This window comes from Lycium ferocissimum, chromosome 6, assembly GCF_029784015.1.
Source record: "Lycium ferocissimum isolate CSIRO_LF1 chromosome 6, AGI_CSIRO_Lferr_CH_V1, whole genome shotgun sequence".
NCBI classification, from domain to species: domain Eukaryota; kingdom Viridiplantae; phylum Streptophyta; class Magnoliopsida; order Solanales; family Solanaceae; genus Lycium; species Lycium ferocissimum.
Genome location: NC_081347.1, coordinates 69,847,242 through 69,865,464, shown reverse-complemented (window position 1 = coordinate 69,865,464; position 18,223 = coordinate 69,847,242). Strand labels below are relative to the sequence as shown.

Genomic DNA, 18,223 nt, shown 5'->3' with positions numbered 1-18,223 from the left:
AACTAAAATTTGACATAATGGCATGTATTTAGGGGGATAGGAGAGAGGGACGTTTTTTTTTTTTGCTTAAATTTATGTGGGAAGTTATCAGATGAGTGGTAAAAAAGTGGTAGCTATAGGAAGTAAATATGTTATATTTTAGCCACTAAATATAATTATTGTAAAATTTAGTTATGTTCCATAAATAGGTAATAATGTAAGCTACCAAGTAAATTTTTTAAAAAAAAAGCAAATTCCGCTCCCGCTATGTGCGGGATCTGAAAGAAGCTGACCACAAGGATATTCTATAACTTACTGTATTTTGCACTAATCATCATATAATTGATCATGATAACATTTAGCATATCTAAAACTATTAACGCTCTTCTAAAATCACGCTTACTTCTTCAATAGAAAATGGGAAATTTGATTGTCCTTATTTGAGGGTGGTCTTTAATTTTGTCTTCTCACTAGAATTTGCAAATTAGTCTTAAGGCGAGGAATTTTGCCTTAAGTTAAAGACCACAGCACCATTTAAAGACCACCATTTTGAGGGGCGAAACTTAAAGACCACCCATTTGAAGGACAAAACTTAAAGACCACCCAAAATGAAGGGCAATCCGTGCAAAAAAAAGATAGAAAATCAATTTAGAGATATCTTATTACATGTGTTCCAATTCATGTGAAGGAGTTCGGAGTACGAAGGTCAAAATATTTAATCTTATAAATTTGGATATAGATTGTTCAAAATTCTTAATTTTTTTTTTTTTATATATTCGAAGCTTATACAAAAAGTATTACGAGTCAACATAATAATTTGAAATATTTAAAAAAAGTTTGAGAAAGTTGTAGTTTAAAAATATTTGACTCCCCGAATAGTAATACCTTAACATATAATGGCCAATGGGGGAGAAAGTGTTAGTTATCTTATGTCGACTAATATGCACAATCTCTTTAGTTGCTTTATGTGGGATTTGGCTCCACTCATTTCCCCAAGTTCTCACGTGGATGTGTGACACTTGTTCGATGTAAAAGTCAAAGGTCCAAACTTATTTAATTAAACTAGTGTCCTCATCATAACTAACGAATAAATATTTCCGTTTAAATTCATTGACATACACGACTATTCTATTTTTTATAGAGACGAGAGATAGTAAGAATTGAACCCATACCTATTATGCTGGAGTGGGACACTTCCAATCGTATCATTAGACTGATAGCTTTAGTGCTATATACATGGTATTTGTTAATGTTGCTTATAGATTTTATTTTTCAGCTTTTTTGTGTCGTAGAAATGCCAAATTGTTAGATTTTTTTTTAGGTCTCTTGAAGTTGATAGTGTGAAAGCCTAAAAGTGTCTTTATATTGTTATAGCAAAAATTGGAGATCTTAGATGGCAGAAATGAAGAGTATTGAGTCGGATAACGATCGTTTGTCATATTTATGTGTTGTGAAAAATACTTGAAACTTGTTCATCTTTGTTTTCATTTGCTTTCATTTGAAGAAGATGTTATGTCCACCTTACTAAGCTGCGAGACATAAATATCAATATAACTTTTGAAACTTCATAAGAAAAATGTTCATGAAGTACACAAATTCAGATTAATCGAATCAGTCAGTTTCAAATATCGGATGCATAAAGCAAAAAAGGTTATATGTATTTAATTTGCGTAAATTGATCTAAACAACTTTAGATTACTGTAGAAAGTTGATTAGTTGAAAGTAGAATGTCAGGAACATGAACAAATTTCAAGAATATTACAAGAAGATTAAGATCATGCAATAAATAGCAATTTATCCTATTTCCAGTAACTGAAAGTAAATCTCTTCTTCCTTTCCTCAGGTTCTGGCTTCATTTGCCTCCTACTATTACCATGACACTTACAAGATTAGAACTTATCAAAAACAATGCTTAAAACAATGAGAAAATGGAATTTTCTTTCCTTTTTCCCCTTTGTTAAAGGAACAACTAAAATATGGTTTCTGAGGTAGGCTCTTTTTTACTTTTTGGGATGCAACCCGAGGACTTCCTAGGGGTCAACCATCTGAGTACTACTCTCGTCCAAACATGCTTAACTGCGGAGTTCTAATGAGATCCTGTCCATTAGTGCTGGTATAATCTGATCCAGGCCCTTTCTCACTTTGTCGGTCAATCCCAACTGTCGATCTGTACTGATAACAATGTGCTGCATAAAGAAAAGCAGCGAAATTGATGAGACTCATGATAGCGAGGAGCCAATATAAGTAGTCGAATCTTCCGGTGTTAATATTCTGGGATAGCCACGATTCTCGTCTTTCGCCTTTCCCCCCGGTGACCGACTTGACAATGCTGTTCAAAATTGTGGCTGCAAAGCAACCTAGTCCACCAGCCACAGCAGCATAAGCTGAACCAATACTTCTCATTGCATCAGGTGCCTCTTCATATAGAAATTCAAGTAATCCCACTATGCAAAAAACTTCAGCTATTCCAATTAGGCAATACTGAATTAGTAACCAGTAGGCACTAAGGTCAGGCATAGGAGTCAAAAAACTAGCCTCATAACCATGTTGTATTGCATAAGTTCTCCGGTACCTGTTGTTTTTTTAAAAGATGGTGCAACACAAAAAGATTAAAAATGATTGAAATTATCTCTTAATTTTCATTAAGCATGGAGGACTTTAAATAGCCAAATTTAAAACAGAAAATATGCAGAATAAAATTCAAAAACCTAACATATCTCAATTAGACTTATCAAACTAAATTTAACTTTAATTTAAACGAAGACTCCTACAACCAAGCTACGTAGGACCTGTTGGGCCATAAAAATTATTCACTTTTTTCCTGAATAATTTTTCACTTTATTTGAAAATCAGTGTTTGGTCATGAAAATTTCAAATCCAACATGAAGTTGTATTTCAAATAGCTTATAACTTGTTTTCCAACTCACTTTTCACTTTCGTAGTTGTATTTAAGTACATTCAAGTATGAACATTCTTCCAAATATTTTTGGCAAAAAGTATAACCAAGCACAACTCCAACTCCATAAATTCCAAATAAAGTGAAAAATATCTGGAATCTATGGCCAAACGTCTACTTACACAAAAACTCCTACAACTAAGCTACTTATTATTCTAGTAAATCGGCAGTAACAAAAGCAAGTATTCAACAATACCTCTCGAAGACACCAGCCCACACCACTGAGAGGATAGAGACCGCCAAGCCAATGCCAACCCTCTGGAGCTGAGAAGCACCGTGGGGGTTGCCGGTGATCCGCCTGGATATTGGAACGAACACGGAGTAATAAAGGGAGAGCAGGAGGAATATGCTGAGGCCGGGAAAGACTGGCATGCAGGTGACAGGAAGTTTTAAATGTCCCATGTGAGTGTTCAATGTATAGGCTTGTTGGACAGATAGAGTCAAGTACTCCGTTAGGATCACGCTCAGCATTATTGTGCATGCTGGAACTGGAATAAGTTTTATCAGGATTTTAACTTCTTCTACTTGAGTCACGGTGCAAAGCCGCCAAGGATTGGCAATGTCATCTTCCTTTAGTTGCAGTGCTGCTTTGTCCAAACATCTGCATTGAACATACATTTATATAGTGGAGGAAATTAGGATGTGTCCGAGTGTCATATCACTCATGGTACTACGTGTTGAAGACTTAAGTAACTAAAGGTGTGTTCTATCTCACAACTTAAGTTTTTACATGAGACGGTTATAGAATCCAACAATATGAATGTTGACAATATGTCTCAGGATATTATAGAAATAAAACAGATAGCTGCATTATCTCTAAAAGATTTGCAGAAAATCAGTTTATCAGTAGCTAAATTTAGGAATTTCAAATAGTCGAGTCTGTGGGCTTGAATTTAGGAGTTAATTTCCACTTTCTTTGTGATTTGGTTTTGCAGATAAGTTAGTAGCTTATTTTTGATTCTCAGTTAGGAATTGAAGCTATAAATGTATGTTTTTGAGTTATTAATAAAATATTTACCTTTGAGTTTTGACTGCATAGCCAGGATTTTTCTCTTACACTTTCTCTGTCATTTCCTTAAATTTCTTTGTTGAAAACCAACATGGAAGAAGTGAAAAAAGGAGAAACCCTTGAAATTTACCTGAAATCATCGGTATGAGCTATCTTGTTGCTGCCCTTGATAGCAGATCTTTTACCGGGAAGTTCATACAAGCCCACAAACTCACTGCTTTGGAACGAAACATTCCTCTTGCGAAAGGCAGCAACTAGGACTTGGGCCACACGCGTAAGAGGACTACCTCCAGGCAACCTATGCCTATACAGAGGAGTACCAGCAAAGAACAACATGTTGGAAAGGCCCATAGCAATTGCCAATGACCCAAAAGCAGCGCCCCATCCATGTTTCATTTGAATATACACGACTGCTGTGAATGCCACGATCGCCCCAACTGTGACCGATAGGTAGAAGAAGTTGAAAAACCTGTCCAAATGTGACCTATAGTTTCTGCTTCTCTCATCGAATTGATCAGCCCCGAATGATGAGACACAAGGCCTTATCCCTGCTGCTCCGAACCCCGTAATGTATAACACTGTGTATAAGTACATCATTTGCCAAGATTTTGCAGGTTCACAGTTGCCAAGAAGAAGCGCAATCTGATCACACTGATCTTGATTTGGCATAAATACCTTTATGGTTGCTAATAATGTTATTCCTGTTAATCCCTACATAGCCATAAAGAAGTAAGTAGCTGTGATGATATTCACTTGCATGAAGTGATCATATTAGGGGCTGAGCTAGGTTGTAACAAGGGGTTCAATTGAATCCCCTTCACTCAAAAATGACATTGACTAAATAAGGCAAAAACATTTTTTTTGGTTTTATATGTATACAGTCAAACCTCTCTATAACAACCATTTGTCCCCATATCTTCTGGTTGCTATAGCAAAATACCGTTATAGAAAACTTATAATATAATCAATTCCACAGAAAACATGGGTGTTATAGTGAAATGTTGTTATAGAGGATGATTGTTATAGAGAGGTCTGACTATATATTATTGAATCCCTTTGACATAATGGAAGATTCTAATATAGCGACAAAGGGGTTGAAATACTACTTTAGGCCGCAGGTTCAAATCCTAAATATGACATTATGGTAAATTTTTTGATTCCCCTTAGTTATATGAATTCCTTGCTCGGCCACTGGATCAAATACAAAAGAATCAAATTAAATCATTGATTATTACCGCAAGATAAATGGTGGTAAAGATAGCAATAGTCCAGTATCTACCAAGGTAAGCGTCAGCTATGAAACCACCCAACACGGAGGATGCTTGTGATATGCCCAAGAAATTGTTAACAGCATTGGCAGAGCTAGAGAAAGGCCGGTGCATAACATAGAACATGAAGGCCACCATGTTGACAGATAGGCCAAAATAAGCCATTCTCTCTGCCATTTCATTTCCAAATATGAACAAGGCAGCTATCCATCCACCCGTTTTGGATATATCCGGAATAGGCTTCCCGTGGATATTCACGGGAGTAGCTCCTCCTATTCCGCCACTATAACCACGTCCAAAAGCAGTTCTTCTATCATCCGATTCGAGGAAGTAGATTCCGAGTTTCTTTGTACCCCGTCTCGAATCAGAAGAATTCGCTCCTAATTGAACTTCAGGTGATTTGATTTCCCTTTCTATACTTCCCATCCTTGTAACTCTACAAGCTCCCTCCCTTGGCCTTGATCATACACACTTCATATACGCCAACAGTGAAACTGAAAAGGAGAAAGATGGTAAGGAACTATTATGTCAAGATTTGGAAAGAATTAGTTGAATAACATCCTAACAAGATTTCCTCCATGTTTGCCTAGAGTTCAAAGTATAACAAATTCAGGATCTAGATTCGGTGGATTCATGAGTGCAATTTTATTTTGTGCAAACATCTCAAAGTTTTATTCGCATATGGATATAGTTTGAGCTGAAAGCAATGGGTTCGGTAAAATCACAGAACCTCCCTAGTAAGGATGTTTGGTAAAATCACAGAACCTCCCTAGTAAGGATTATGAAGTCAAGATTTGGAAAGAATTAATTGAATAACATCCTATCATGATTTTCTCTATTGCCTTATGCCTATAGTCCAACATATGCATAAGCAAATTCAAGATCTAGAGTCAGTGGATTCAGAATGAGTGTGATCTTATTCTATTTAAAGATTTCAAAGTTTTTTTTTTTTCACATATTGCATAGAGTTTGATCTGAAAGCAATGGGTTCATTAAAATCAGAGAACCGCGCTAGTAAGGATTATGAAGTCAAGATTTGGAAAGAATTAGTTGAATAACATCCTACTAAGATTTCCTCCAATGCCTAACATCAAATGTATGCATAACGCGAATTTAGGATCAGATAAGTGTGATCTTATTCTGCATAAACATTTTAAAGTTTTTTCTACATATCTATGTAGTTCGAGCTGAAGCAATGGATTCAGTTGAATTACAAAACCGCCCTAGAGCCGCCTAAACCTTAGGTGAACATGTTACAACTTAACTTTTTTTCATCTACTTAGAAACTTCAAAACTTACAATCTTGGGACTGAGGCATAGTTGTAAAAAATTCAAGACATACTTGATAACTCTATAAATAGTGTCATATATAGGAAAGTAAACAGAATAGCTGTAATAATTTGTAGAAAGTTGGTAGAGAAGTTTTAACACTTCCTTGCAACATACTCGAATAACTTGAGAGAAACACTTTGAGTTGCTAATCCAAGGTAAGTAACATACCTTGGATTAGTAAGTAACACCTTATTCTCTATAAACATTTCAAAGTTTTTCCCGCCTATCTATTATAGTTCAAGCTGAAAACAGTGAGTTCAGTTGAATGTGTACATATAGTTAAAACCTGATGTGAACATGTTACCACTGACCTTTTTATCATCTGATTAGAAACTTCAAGGCGTACAATCTTTGGGTTTAGGCTATGTATCTCGGACTCCCCAAAAATGTTTCCGCACCCATCGGATCCTCCAAAAATACACTATTTTCGGAGGATTCGACACTCACCCGGAGACATTTTTGAAGAGTTCGAGCAACATAGGATTTAGGCATAGTTGTTGTAGAAAATTCAAGACTTACTTGAAAACTCTATAAATAGTGTCATATACAAGAAAGTAAACAAAGGCTCTAATGATATATACAAATTTGGTAGAGAAGTTCTAATACTTCCTTGCAACACACTTGAAATGCTTGAGAGAAACACTAGAATAATGAAAGCTGAATATTTTTTTCCCCTAGAGCTCAATCTCTAAATAGATACTATTGAGACATGCATCACTTACATTATCACAAGATAAAAAAATTATAAATCCTCAAACAAAGATTTTGAATATAGTTCTAAATTTTCTTGAAGAATGTGAGAAGCAAAATAGTATAAGTGACAAGTAATATACCTTGGACTAGCATCTAACAGTGTTGAAGATTTTGACTAACATTTAGAGTTGGAGAAAAGTCCAAGTAGTGATGGCTTAGGAAAGTTGGAGAGTAGTGATAAAACCAAAGATTGTTGAGTCATCTTTTTCAGGACAGGTAAGAAATTAAAGCAGAAGAGGACTAAATATGTATTGCCAGTTTGTTAGGTAGCTAGAAAGTAAATGTACTTCTCCATCAATTCATTTATTGAGTCCATATTTGGATGATTTATGAGTGAACACTTACTATTTTCCATTTCATTATATAATCATAAGCATTATAAATGCAAGTCCTATAAGAATATTAAATATAAGTAATGTCACCATGTGTATACACAATACATCACAGTGGTACGTATAAGCGTGTTTTACTCCAAGATTTAAATTCGACGGATTCAACCTTTAAAAAATTTCTTACTAAACTTACTGTATTTTGGGAATTATGGGTTCAGAATCTAATATTTATTGAATTTTGTGATTTTTGAATTTATATTTACGCTTCAGGTCTAAGACATTGGATTCGGTTGACTCCGTAGCTCAAAGGTTCCATCCGCCACTGCGTATAAGGATAGAGTTTAAGTTTATATATTTTTTAAAACCATTACATTTAAATTGACTTACAAATACTTCATACTAAACCTGATGTACTGACTTAGAAGGGTTATAATTTGTTGTAGCCAGTTAAATTGCAGTGTTAACGGAGGATAGCGTACAGTCTTACCTCTCTATAAAAGTCATTCTTTATAATAACGTTTCACTATGCAATCAAGTTCATATTATATTTTCTCTATAACAACATTTTACTATAGCAACTAAAAAATATTCAGACAAACGTCATCATTATGAAAAAAAATTTGACTTTATAACTTAAGTTCAGAAGAATAGGAAGGCAAAAAAGTAGGAATGCAAATTAAATGAGGGGATCATACAGCCCCAACCAACACATGGATCATTTATTTCCACCATAAAAGAAGCCAAAAAATGTTAGTAAGCAGTAAGCAATTGTCCCACTCATTTATTGCTTCTTTTTTTGGCTGAAGATTTATTGCTGTTTTTTTCCAAATACAGGTGGTAGTTCCCTACTTCATCATTCTATTGGACAGTGAAAGCCCAATGCTGAAGGCCCACCCAAGTTGTAGACTGTAGGCCCACCTGGTGCCTGACCTTTTAAGTAGAAATTTCACCAAGTAACCAGTTTTAGGACCGCTATTAAAGTTTTATTCAGTACTTGTACATTATTTATTATTTAGTCATAATTGGAAAAAGGGGTCAGAGACATGCATCCTGAAGTTCAGCTTTTCAGTTTAAAACTTGGATACTGTGAATGTCGTGAAGTTCAGTTTCTTAGTTCAAAACTCCAGGATCCTAAAGTTCAATTTTTCAGTTTAAAACTTCAATACACTGTATCGTGATGTTCAGTTTTTCAATTCAAAAATCCTGAAATTGAAAAATAAGCACAATTAAGGAGTTTCAAATTTCACAAGTGAAGTTTCACGTGTAAATTTGAAACTCCATGACAATGACTATTTTTCAATTACAAGATTAAAAAGTGGAGGGGTTTATCCGGACCCATTTTCCGGAAAATCACATAGTATATGTAAGCAGGGGCGGATCTAGTTGGGGGCCAGGGTGTTCACCCGAACACCCTCGGTAAAATATTACAGTGTATATATAGGGTAAATTTTGTGTGTTTATGTGCATATATTAACTTTTGAACACCCTCAGCAAAAAATTGTATATTTAGCTTCTTCTTTTTTTAGAACACCCTGAATAAAAATCTTGGATCCGTCACTGTATGTAAGGCTATTTTTTTAATATGAATATTTATTAGATGATTTTTTTTCACAGTAAATATATAGTAGATGATTAACCCTTGAGTAGGAGTTGACCTTCCCATTCCCAGAATTTGACTGGAATGCCATGGCTGTTGGTGTTAAATGCAAAGCAATGGTACGATTGTGTTTCAGCCAGTTTCTCTTGAACATTATGACTGTAGTTGGATAGTTCTCTTACCACAGTTTGTGCATCTTTCAAGTCCTCATAATCGCTGTTTCTCTTTAACATTACTGTAGTACTTTTCTCAAGATCTTCATTTGACGAGGAAAAAAAAAAAAACTAAATCTCAATCCTGTTTCTGTACCCTTTTGCTGCACCAGCAGAGGAAGGAGGTGCATTGAAGAGATCAGTAAAGCCAATGCTGGAGAATCTTTAACCCCTTCGTCGAAAAGTTACACTGTATATACAATGTCAAAATTATTTTTTAAGCATATCTAGTAAATATTGAATCCCCTTAGCTTCTTCGTATATTTACTTCTTTATATTCTAAATTCCCTTAGCAAAAATGCTGGCCCTACTACTACATGAAATACCTCATAGCTAGTTAACTAGTAAGTGATTTGTTCTTGGAATAATACTTGATAAGATTTTCAAGTCAGCAACCGTAAAATTTTGAAAACCAGTCTCCAAAATATAATCAACAATCTTATTAACACTTTCACAAGAAATATTCAAAAATCTATTAACACATGAAAGCTCACTAACACATGAAAGATCTTATTAACACCTGAAAGATCACTTTCACAAGAAATAGTCAAAAATCTATTTTAACACATGGGATGTTGTTACATCAACATGACCTAGACACCATATTGTTATCACCGTGCTTTCCAAAATGAATCTATCAACAATTTGATGTGTTCAGACAAGAAAATAAAAACTTAAACCTCTATAAGGAACGAATCAGTCTTTCATTAGGATGGTATTCCCTTCATCCATGTGGAAGTTAATCTTGCAGCTATATAGGGTGCCTTGGCGAAAATTGAACAAAAAGGAACTTTAATTTGGTACGATTTTGATGAGCTCAATATCAAACAGGAGCGTCTTATCAATCAATCCTTGGTTCCTCAGCACAAAATCCAAAGCTCTTTGTCCCTGTAAAATATAAGAAATAAACTTTTGAAGAAAAAAGAATCTGCGCGCCATAGAACACAGATATAAAAGGAATAGAGATTACCGAAAATGTCGTTGGTCTTGGACCTTTCTTGTTATAGTCATTATCAGGGTATCCCAGCTCCGGAGGAACTATGATTCTGCACTATTCCAAGGAGAAAATGAAATAGCGAATACACGATATTTTCCTCATAGCAAAGATAGTAATACAGAAGCCATGTAGTAGAAGCGACAACGAGATGCGACATTGTTGTCACGTCCCAATACTAGGAAACTCAACATAGATGGGGAAAAATTAGCTAATCCGAAATCCCCCTAAATTAGGAACACTATCAGTTGACAGACGATAAAATCTAGCATACAAAGAGAGACCGCATTGAACATATAGATGAAAGATCAACATCACCTGTGACGACTCAACTACCGTTCTTTAAGGCACTGCTGCTCATCAGGTAACTGTATTCAATTCGAGCCCATATTTACGAGAATATAGAAACATTCACGATGAGCTATCAGTAAGATTATCCAGGGGCGGAGTTAATAGTGTTGGTTGTTGGTCCAGTAGCTTTGGTTCAAACTCTGTATGTGTCTTAAAAATCCATTGAGTATGTACAAACTTACTCCCTATGTCCCAACTTATGTGATACACTTTCCTTTTTAGTCCGTCCCAAAAAGAATGATACATTTCTATATTTAGAAATAATTTAACTTAAAACTTCCTCTTTTACCCTTAATGAAATGATTTACAGCCACACAAATATCTATGACTTGTTTTAGACCACAAGTTTCAAAAGTCTTCCTTTCTTTCTTAAACTCCGTGCCTAATCAAACTATATCACGTAAATTGGGACGGAGGAAGTAACTTAGAACCAATAACTTAAAAATATTAGAATCCATAACCCATAAGCTTCAAATCCTGGCTCTACCTTTAATGCCCATAAGCTTCAAATCCTGGCTTTACCTTTAATACCATCAATGTCAAAATCCCACTGCCCTAGTTTCAAGGAGCGAGGTGGATTTTTGACACTCTTGGTATTTCAGAGGCAGAAAAAGCCAAAACTTGTGGATACAATGATGAACCAAAGGTAAGTGGAGCTGTTCTTAGTTACATAGAGCTATATCACCTTCTGATACCACCAAGTGCCATGCCAGTAATAGCTTCCTCGAATGCCGGTATGACCTGAACATATGATAAACAGCAACTCTATTGGAAACCTTTCTCACAGCCTCAAAAAGTGCCAGGAAAAAGGACAAGCATAATAAACAAGTTTGGTGGAATTAGTAAAATTTGATTGTCCTCATTTATGACGTCACCAGATGCACGACTAATGAACAGACGAAATTTAGGCACATAGAACTACCATTAAATCAGCATTGTCTGGAGAGCATCAGAAGGTTATCGAAAAAACTCACCTCTTGAGATCCTACTCTGAATTTGAAGAAGTCCTTATCATCCCCCTGCAGTATAATGAACCATGACAAACATTAGACTATATAATATTACCAATATTGTTCCCAACTCTGCAATAATCCATAATTTTTTTTTTTTTTTTTGATGACATGGGAACCCGCAGCCGCTACCCTTCGGGTGCGCACAGGGTAAACCAGCTTCTGTGCAATAGCTCGCAAATCACACAGAAGAGGTAACCCGCACTAGGCAAGCCCATGCGGCGACGCAGCTCGACCCGGTAAGGCAAATCCCCACTGTCGTAGGGCGGGGGTTTCGAACCTGAGACCTCCATTATGAAAGCCCCATGCTCAACCAACTGAGCCACCCTTGCAGGTTGCAATAATCCATAATTTAACCACATCAATCTGGATTAATACCTCAAACGAACCACCTTTCGTCTTGTTACGAGCTTCAAATATCCGACCATAATAACCTATTGTGTAACCATCCCAGTCAACCTAAATTCAGTTGTTAAAGATCATAAATTAAAGCATCCAATAGAAGAAAAAAATGCATCCACTCCAAATGATCCTCAGATTGACGTAAGCTTGGAACCACAGCTGTCTCAACTGCTTCCCTAGAAGTATTAATCCAATGAAAAACACTAGATAATGACTTATCCAAAAATTCCATTTAATGTGCCAAACGTTTATTAAAGACAGTAAGAAACTTGTTTGGCCCAGCTTTAAGGACTCCGCCAAGTCAACTGATTAATAAACCTTAATGTTTTATGCAATCATTCTCACTAAAACCAGACATTGAAACCGAAAAAGAAAAAAAAAAAAAAAAAAAACTCCGTGCAAGAGATAAATTTGAGTGGGCCATCAGAGGCTTACCACCACTGTCTCTCCGATCTTCGGAGTGGGGCCACTTCCAACTCTCAAATCCTGCATGTTTGTCAGACTCAATCAAAATCCAGGGCAACCTATACATGAAAAAAAAATGATTGAGTTCCTAATGTATAGCTCATATTAGTGACCTTATACTGGAGACCTGATTGAGTTTCATTATAGTCAGGATAGCTCATCTTTGTCTTCCCATAGTCCTTTCCTCTCAATGCAGGCACTGTATATCCAGAAAGTAATCAAAGAATCAGTTTCTGGAGCAATATCTTACCCCCCCCCCCCCCTCCTCCTCCTCCAAGGCTTGAAGTTTCATCATGAATGACTAAGTTGTTCTAGCTATTGTTGGTTTCTGTTATCCTAGCATGTACTCTGAAATCTAAATATCTTCCCCCTACGTTCTACACTATTTATGTTGTACAAATTGCAGCTTTGAAAGAGGTTAGTCAAACAGCTAGCTTAGACCTTATTAGGTAATCAAATACATGGAACAAAATATTATTTTTGTTATGGATTGATGTATACCTCTTTGATAATTTTTTCTTTGTCCTACTAACTATCCTGGTAACAGAAAATTTACATCCAGGTCCCGCTATTTTTTTAATTTTATAATGTTAATGAATGATTCTGATGTATCTCTCAAAAGTTCTATGTCAATTCTTCAATGCAAAAAAAAAAAAAAAAAAAAAAAAAAAAAAATATGACAGCCAAAATGTCCCAGTTCTTTCTTAAGGACAATCATAGAATGTCAAGCTATGCGGAATTAAATTAAAAAATCCCTTTTAACTCAGTGGTAGTAACGTCATGGTAAGGCGTAAGTCATCGGTTCAAATCTGATAAAGGGCTTTATAAACCTCCAATCTAGTATTCATATTTGAGGGGAGAATTGTATTTTTATTTGTAATTAAAATATCCCAATATACGCGGTACCTTTCGCTTCCCGAGAGTCAATTTGACTAATCTTTGAAGCTAAATTTGATTAGATCAACTTAATACTATAAAATTAAAATTTAGATATTCAAAACCATACGAAAGTACTATAAGTTGCAATTTTCTCATGTCAGTATGATGAAAAAATACAATATAAAATATTGGTCAAAGTTTATATAGTTTGAATCTCGAAAAACGAAAAGTGACATTTAAATTGGGACAGAGAAAGTACAAAATAAGCACTATTATCGATGTAATGGCAACATCACAAGGACTAGCATTCTAGGTCTATAACACAAAACCATATAAGTAAGTAATGGCCAATCTACAAGACGAATAAGTTGTGAGGTGAAGCGAAAGAAAAAGGAAAAAGTAAAACATCTTTAGAGCATCTTAAATCAGGAGTAGTTATAAATGTACGCAAAGCCAAGTTTCTTCCGCTTCCATAGCATAATGTAAAATTGGAAAGGGAAAAAAAGAGAAATCTATCTCAACGGCCAATATTCAACTTCAAATTCCATCTATTGTTATTGACACCGCATGGTGTCGGATCCAAGATTTAAATTTGATGTGCTCAACCTTTAAGGCTTTTAGGTTTTAGCACTGAACTCAATGGTCTTTTAAACTTATGGGTTCATATTTTAATATCTGTTGAAATTTTTGTGTGTTTTCACATATTCTATACTATGTTTCAGAAAATATTGGTTCAGTTGAACCCATCGAAATAGAGTCCACCCCCCTCTGAGTCGCCACATCCTACATCACCAAACTAGTTGAGTTTGGTGATGACTGATGAGACATAGTAGATTAATAGATTGATCACTGTCAACAAGTTTCCCAGCCAATAAATGAAATGCGCTTGCTAGTAGGTCCTTAGGAACCTTAAGCAGTATTGATAATATGCCGAAGCGGATGCTGCCCTAGTCAATGGATTCATCAAAACCAGTACTGCTGACAGGAAACATAGATATCCAGTCAGACTTCTCTATAACAGTCATCCTCTATAACAACATTTCGCTATAACAACTATGTTTTCTGTGGAACTGCTCTTTCATGTTATGCTATATATATTTTTTCTATATCACTATTAGACTATAACAGCCAAAAAATATCAGGACAAACGATGTTGTTATAGAGAGGTTTGACATGAAAGATATGTAAAAAAATCACTAAAATTTCAACAAAAACATTAAAACTAAACCCAACAACAACAACACCAAACCTAGTGTAATCCCACAAGTGAGGTCTGGGGAGGGTAGTGTGTACGCAGACCTTACCCCTACCTTGTGAAGGTAGAGAGGTTGTTTCTTGTAGACCCTCGGCTCAAAGAACAGTACAAAAAGAGGCAGTAGCAATAAGCAGAAACTATAACAAGATAATGAGATAACCAAGGCTAAAGGAACAACAGGCAATAATACTAGGCAATAAATCTAAACCCATACTTTCAAAAGTATAATTAGTTCAATGCTAATAACCTTAACCCTCTGTTTGGATGGTTGTTTCCTGTGGTTAATTAATGTACAGTATGGTATGGTACAGTATGGTGTTATATTGTATTATACTGTATTAATGAACACAATGTTTGGATAGACTGGATCGTTTGTTGTGGTTTAATAATATTGTATTGTTTGATTTGTATAATGATAATAACTTGTAAGTTTATTAAAATACCCTTTAACTCTTAATTACAAATTAGTTTATATATATTAATAAAACTCAGGTAAAGAATAAAATAGGAACTTTAAAAATAAGTAGATAGTGGGTGGACAGGTGGGTGGTTGTGGGATGAGGGTGGAGGTAGTAATAGTGGTTGCAATAAATCTAAACCCATACTGGGGGTTGGGGGCGGGGGGTGAGTGGTAGGACGAAGGGGTATAATTAGTTCAATGGAGGGCTAATTCGTGGTTACAAAAATTGAAACTTTTCATGATTATATAACCTTAAACCCGGATTTCATTATTTTACATGAAAACAAACCATAGAAAACCATACATTAATGAACCACGGAAACCACCATCCAAACAGGGGTAAAGGTTAAACCCATCATTATACATCCCGCGTCGGATATAATAAAACGGAACAACAGAAATAAAATGTCAATAGGAGTAGATATTACTGTCAGCAAATTCAGCTGCTGCCTTTCTAGCATTACAAATAGATGCCGCTAAAAATCCCACTGATGACAGCAAAACTTTTCTTCGATCTACTACTACTCGACAATCCAAGCTTTCAGTAGCATCTAAGTCCAGTTAAAACAAAATCGAATTAAATTTCACAATATAAAATGAAGAAATAAAAACCATTAAAACTTAAAAACATTACCAACCAGAGGAACTGGATAAGTCTACACTGGGTTCAGTAACTGACATACATACAAATTGCCGTTGCCCCAACTAATAAAACCACGGAAAATTATTAGTACATTTTAACCATAATAAGAAATTCAAAATTCCACGAAAAAAATAAATCCAAAAGGGTCGAAATTGAAAAGTAAGCCAATAGTACATACAATTTACCGTTGCCCCAACTAGTAAAACCCATAAATTATTACTCCCTCCGGCCCAATTTATATGACAATATTTCCTTTTTAGTCGCTACCAAAACGAATCACACCTATATTTAGCAACAATTTAACTCTAAAATTCTCATTTTACCCTTTCTAACCACAAAATTCAAAAGTCTTTCCTTTCTTTCTTAAACTTCGCTAGCTTTTGGCCATAGATTTTGGATTGTCTTCGAAAAAATTTCAAAATCCAAAAACTGCTCCAGACCTGTTTTGGGTTTTTTAGACTTCGCACTCACAAAACTTTAATTTTTTTTTTTTTCCAAGTAAAAATGCATCTCCAAACACAACTTCAAAATTTTAAAAGTTCCAAGTTTCAACTTCAAAATCTATGGCCAAACGGGCCTAGTCAAACACCGTCGTATAAATTGGGACGGAGGTAGTACATTTTAAGCATAATGAGAAATTGAAAATTCCAAAAGGGGTGAAATTGAAAAGTAAAAAAAGAATATGTTACCGTGGATGAAAAAGTCTTGGTAAAAATTGATGAATTTTGGGTACGTGGGAATGATCCTAATGATGAAAAAGACGCTGTCGTCATTTTAGTAGAATCAGCTCTAACTACAAACTGATGTTATCACTTATCGGATATAGTTAGGGAGAGAGAGAAGGATAGCTTAGCGGGAAAGAAAATAACGGCCTCAGATTTTTTTTTCTTCTTTATTTATGATGTTCATTTGACTATCTTTACCCTTTTAAAGCTTCTCTATCTATAAAATAATAATTCTTTTTTGGGTTAAAGGTAAAATATACAGCATCATTTTTTATTTTATTTTTCTATCTAAATTATCAGGCGTGAGAGTTTTCTATCTAAACTATTAATAATTAGTTTACAAAACACACTTTAATTATCACTTGTTCACTCTTCTTACCTGCACTATTATCAATTAGTTTGTAAAACACATCTCAATTATTAATTTTGAGGTGTGTTTTACAAACTAGTTAGTAATAGTTTAGGTAGGATACTCTCACACCTGATACTTCAGGTGTGTTTTGCAAACTAATTAATGATAGCTTAGGTAGAAAACTCTCACACCTGAGAGTTCAGGTAGGAACTTTCACACCTGAGAGTTCAGGCGGGCGGAAAACTAAAAAAAAAAATCCATACTTGAGGAGCTAGGTGTGTTTTTGTACATTACCTTTTTTTTTTCTTTTTTTTTTTTGGGGGAAGGTTCAAACTTGACTTATCCTGGTATGTTGTTGTTGTTCAAATTTGATCATGGTAGCGGTAGCTCACTGTTCTAACTTTTTATTTAAGGGCAAAAAAATCCTTTGTGGTCCTACCCACTTTTTTATTTGAGGGCAAAATAATAACATTTTATACTTTATGTTACCAACTCTTCTAAAAAATAGATAGAAATACTTTTCTATTTTTCTACTATATAGAAGCATCGTTCTACCCATGCTTCGTCGTCAGTCACTCTTAAAAAAAATAATAATAATAAGGTCGACCCCACACTAAAAACGCCAAGCAATATTAAAAAAAAGGAAAAAAAGCGGACCCCACTCTCTCCAAACTCGTGAAAAAAAAAGTGGACCCCACTCTCTCCAAACTCATGAAAAAAAAAGTGGACCCCACCCTCTCCAAACTCATGAAAAAAAAATGGACCCCATATTAAAAAACAAGCAATGTCAAAAAAAAAAAAAAAAAAAAAACGTGCACCCCATATATTAAAAAATCAAACAATATTCATGTAATTCCCAAAGTATCCCCATCAAGTCAATAATAGTGGATTCATTGTCATATGCGTATCAACCCATTAGTGGGAGCAAATGAAATTATTGTACAGCAAAAAACATGGACCCCATATTATTGCTTTTCTTCAAAAGGTTAAGTAGGCAAATACATACAATTTTCTTTCTTTTCTTATATTAGCCTGAGATCTAATCTAGATATTTAATTACTGTATTTGCTATTCCGCTATGTCATTTATTTGTTATGTTTACTAAAATAAATATACTTAAAATATTTATATTTTAAAATAAGATAGAATTTAATTACTTTTTCATTTTTATTCTTACTCTAATAAATGTGAAAAGAGATTAATATCAAATGAAGATCAAATAATGAATAAGGTAAATTAGTCAAATTCT

At 34.9% G+C, this 18,223-nt stretch overlaps 2 protein-coding genes across 3 annotated transcripts; both read right to left on the bottom strand.

Annotated features, from left to right (window-relative positions):
* Nucleotides 1-1,695: 1,695 nt before the first annotated feature.
* LOC132060241 (protein NRT1/ PTR FAMILY 6.1) lies at nt 1,696-6,428 on the bottom strand. Its single transcript, XM_059453179.1, has 5 exons — nt 5,978-6,428; nt 5,180-5,942; nt 4,075-4,655; nt 3,132-3,536; nt 1,696-2,551 (listed from the first exon to the last, which is right to left on the bottom strand). Exons 2-5 carry the CDS (start codon nt 5,636-5,638, stop codon nt 2,032-2,034), a joined length of 1,965 nt encoding a protein of 654 aa, XP_059309162.1. The 5' UTR covers nt 5,639-5,942; nt 5,978-6,428; the 3' UTR covers nt 1,696-2,031.
* A 3,529-nt stretch (nt 6,429-9,957) lies between these two features.
* Nucleotides 9,958-16,739, bottom strand: LOC132060240 (peptidyl-prolyl cis-trans isomerase FKBP19, chloroplastic). 2 transcript variants are annotated; one of them, XM_059453177.1, is made up of 10 exons: nt 16,587-16,739; nt 15,893-15,959; nt 15,683-15,805; nt 12,774-12,859; nt 12,631-12,681; nt 12,172-12,252; nt 11,758-11,802; nt 11,469-11,524; nt 10,409-10,484; nt 9,958-10,326 (listed from the first exon to the last, which is right to left on the bottom strand). In XM_059453177.1, exons 1-10 carry the CDS (start codon nt 16,668-16,670, stop codon nt 10,231-10,233), a joined length of 765 nt encoding a protein of 254 aa, XP_059309160.1. In that variant the 5' UTR covers nt 16,671-16,739; the 3' UTR covers nt 9,958-10,230. The 2 variants fall into 2 exon arrangements, with proteins under 2 accessions (XP_059309160.1, XP_059309161.1); XM_059453178.1 differs by lacking the exons at nt 9,958-10,326; nt 10,409-10,484 and adding an exon at nt 10,491-10,800.
* Nucleotides 16,740-18,223: the final 1,484 nt, after the last annotated feature.

Coding starts and splice junctions, on each gene's coding strand:
- LOC132060241 (XM_059453179.1), bottom strand. CDS start 5,638: ATGGGAAGTATAGAAAGGGAAATCAAATCACCTGAAGTTCAATTAGGA. Junction 3,537..4,074: donor GCTCATACCGATGATTTCAG/GTAAATTTCAAG, acceptor TGTTCAATGCAG/ATGTTTGGACAAAGCAGCAC. Junction 2,552..3,131: donor TGGGCTGGTGTCTTCGAGAG/GTATTGTTGAAT, acceptor AAAAAACAACAG/GTACCGGAGAACTTATGCAA.
- LOC132060240 (XM_059453177.1), bottom strand. CDS start 16,670: ATGACGACAGCGTCTTTTTCATCATTAGGATCATTCCCACGTACCCAA. Junction 12,253..12,630: donor AGATCGGAGAGACAGTGGTG/GTAAGCCTCTGA, acceptor AACTGAATTTAG/GTTGACTGGGATGGTTACAC. Junction 11,803..12,171: donor CGAAAGGTGGTTCGTTTGAG/GTATTAATCCAG, acceptor ATTATACTGCAG/GGGGATGATAAGGACTTCTT.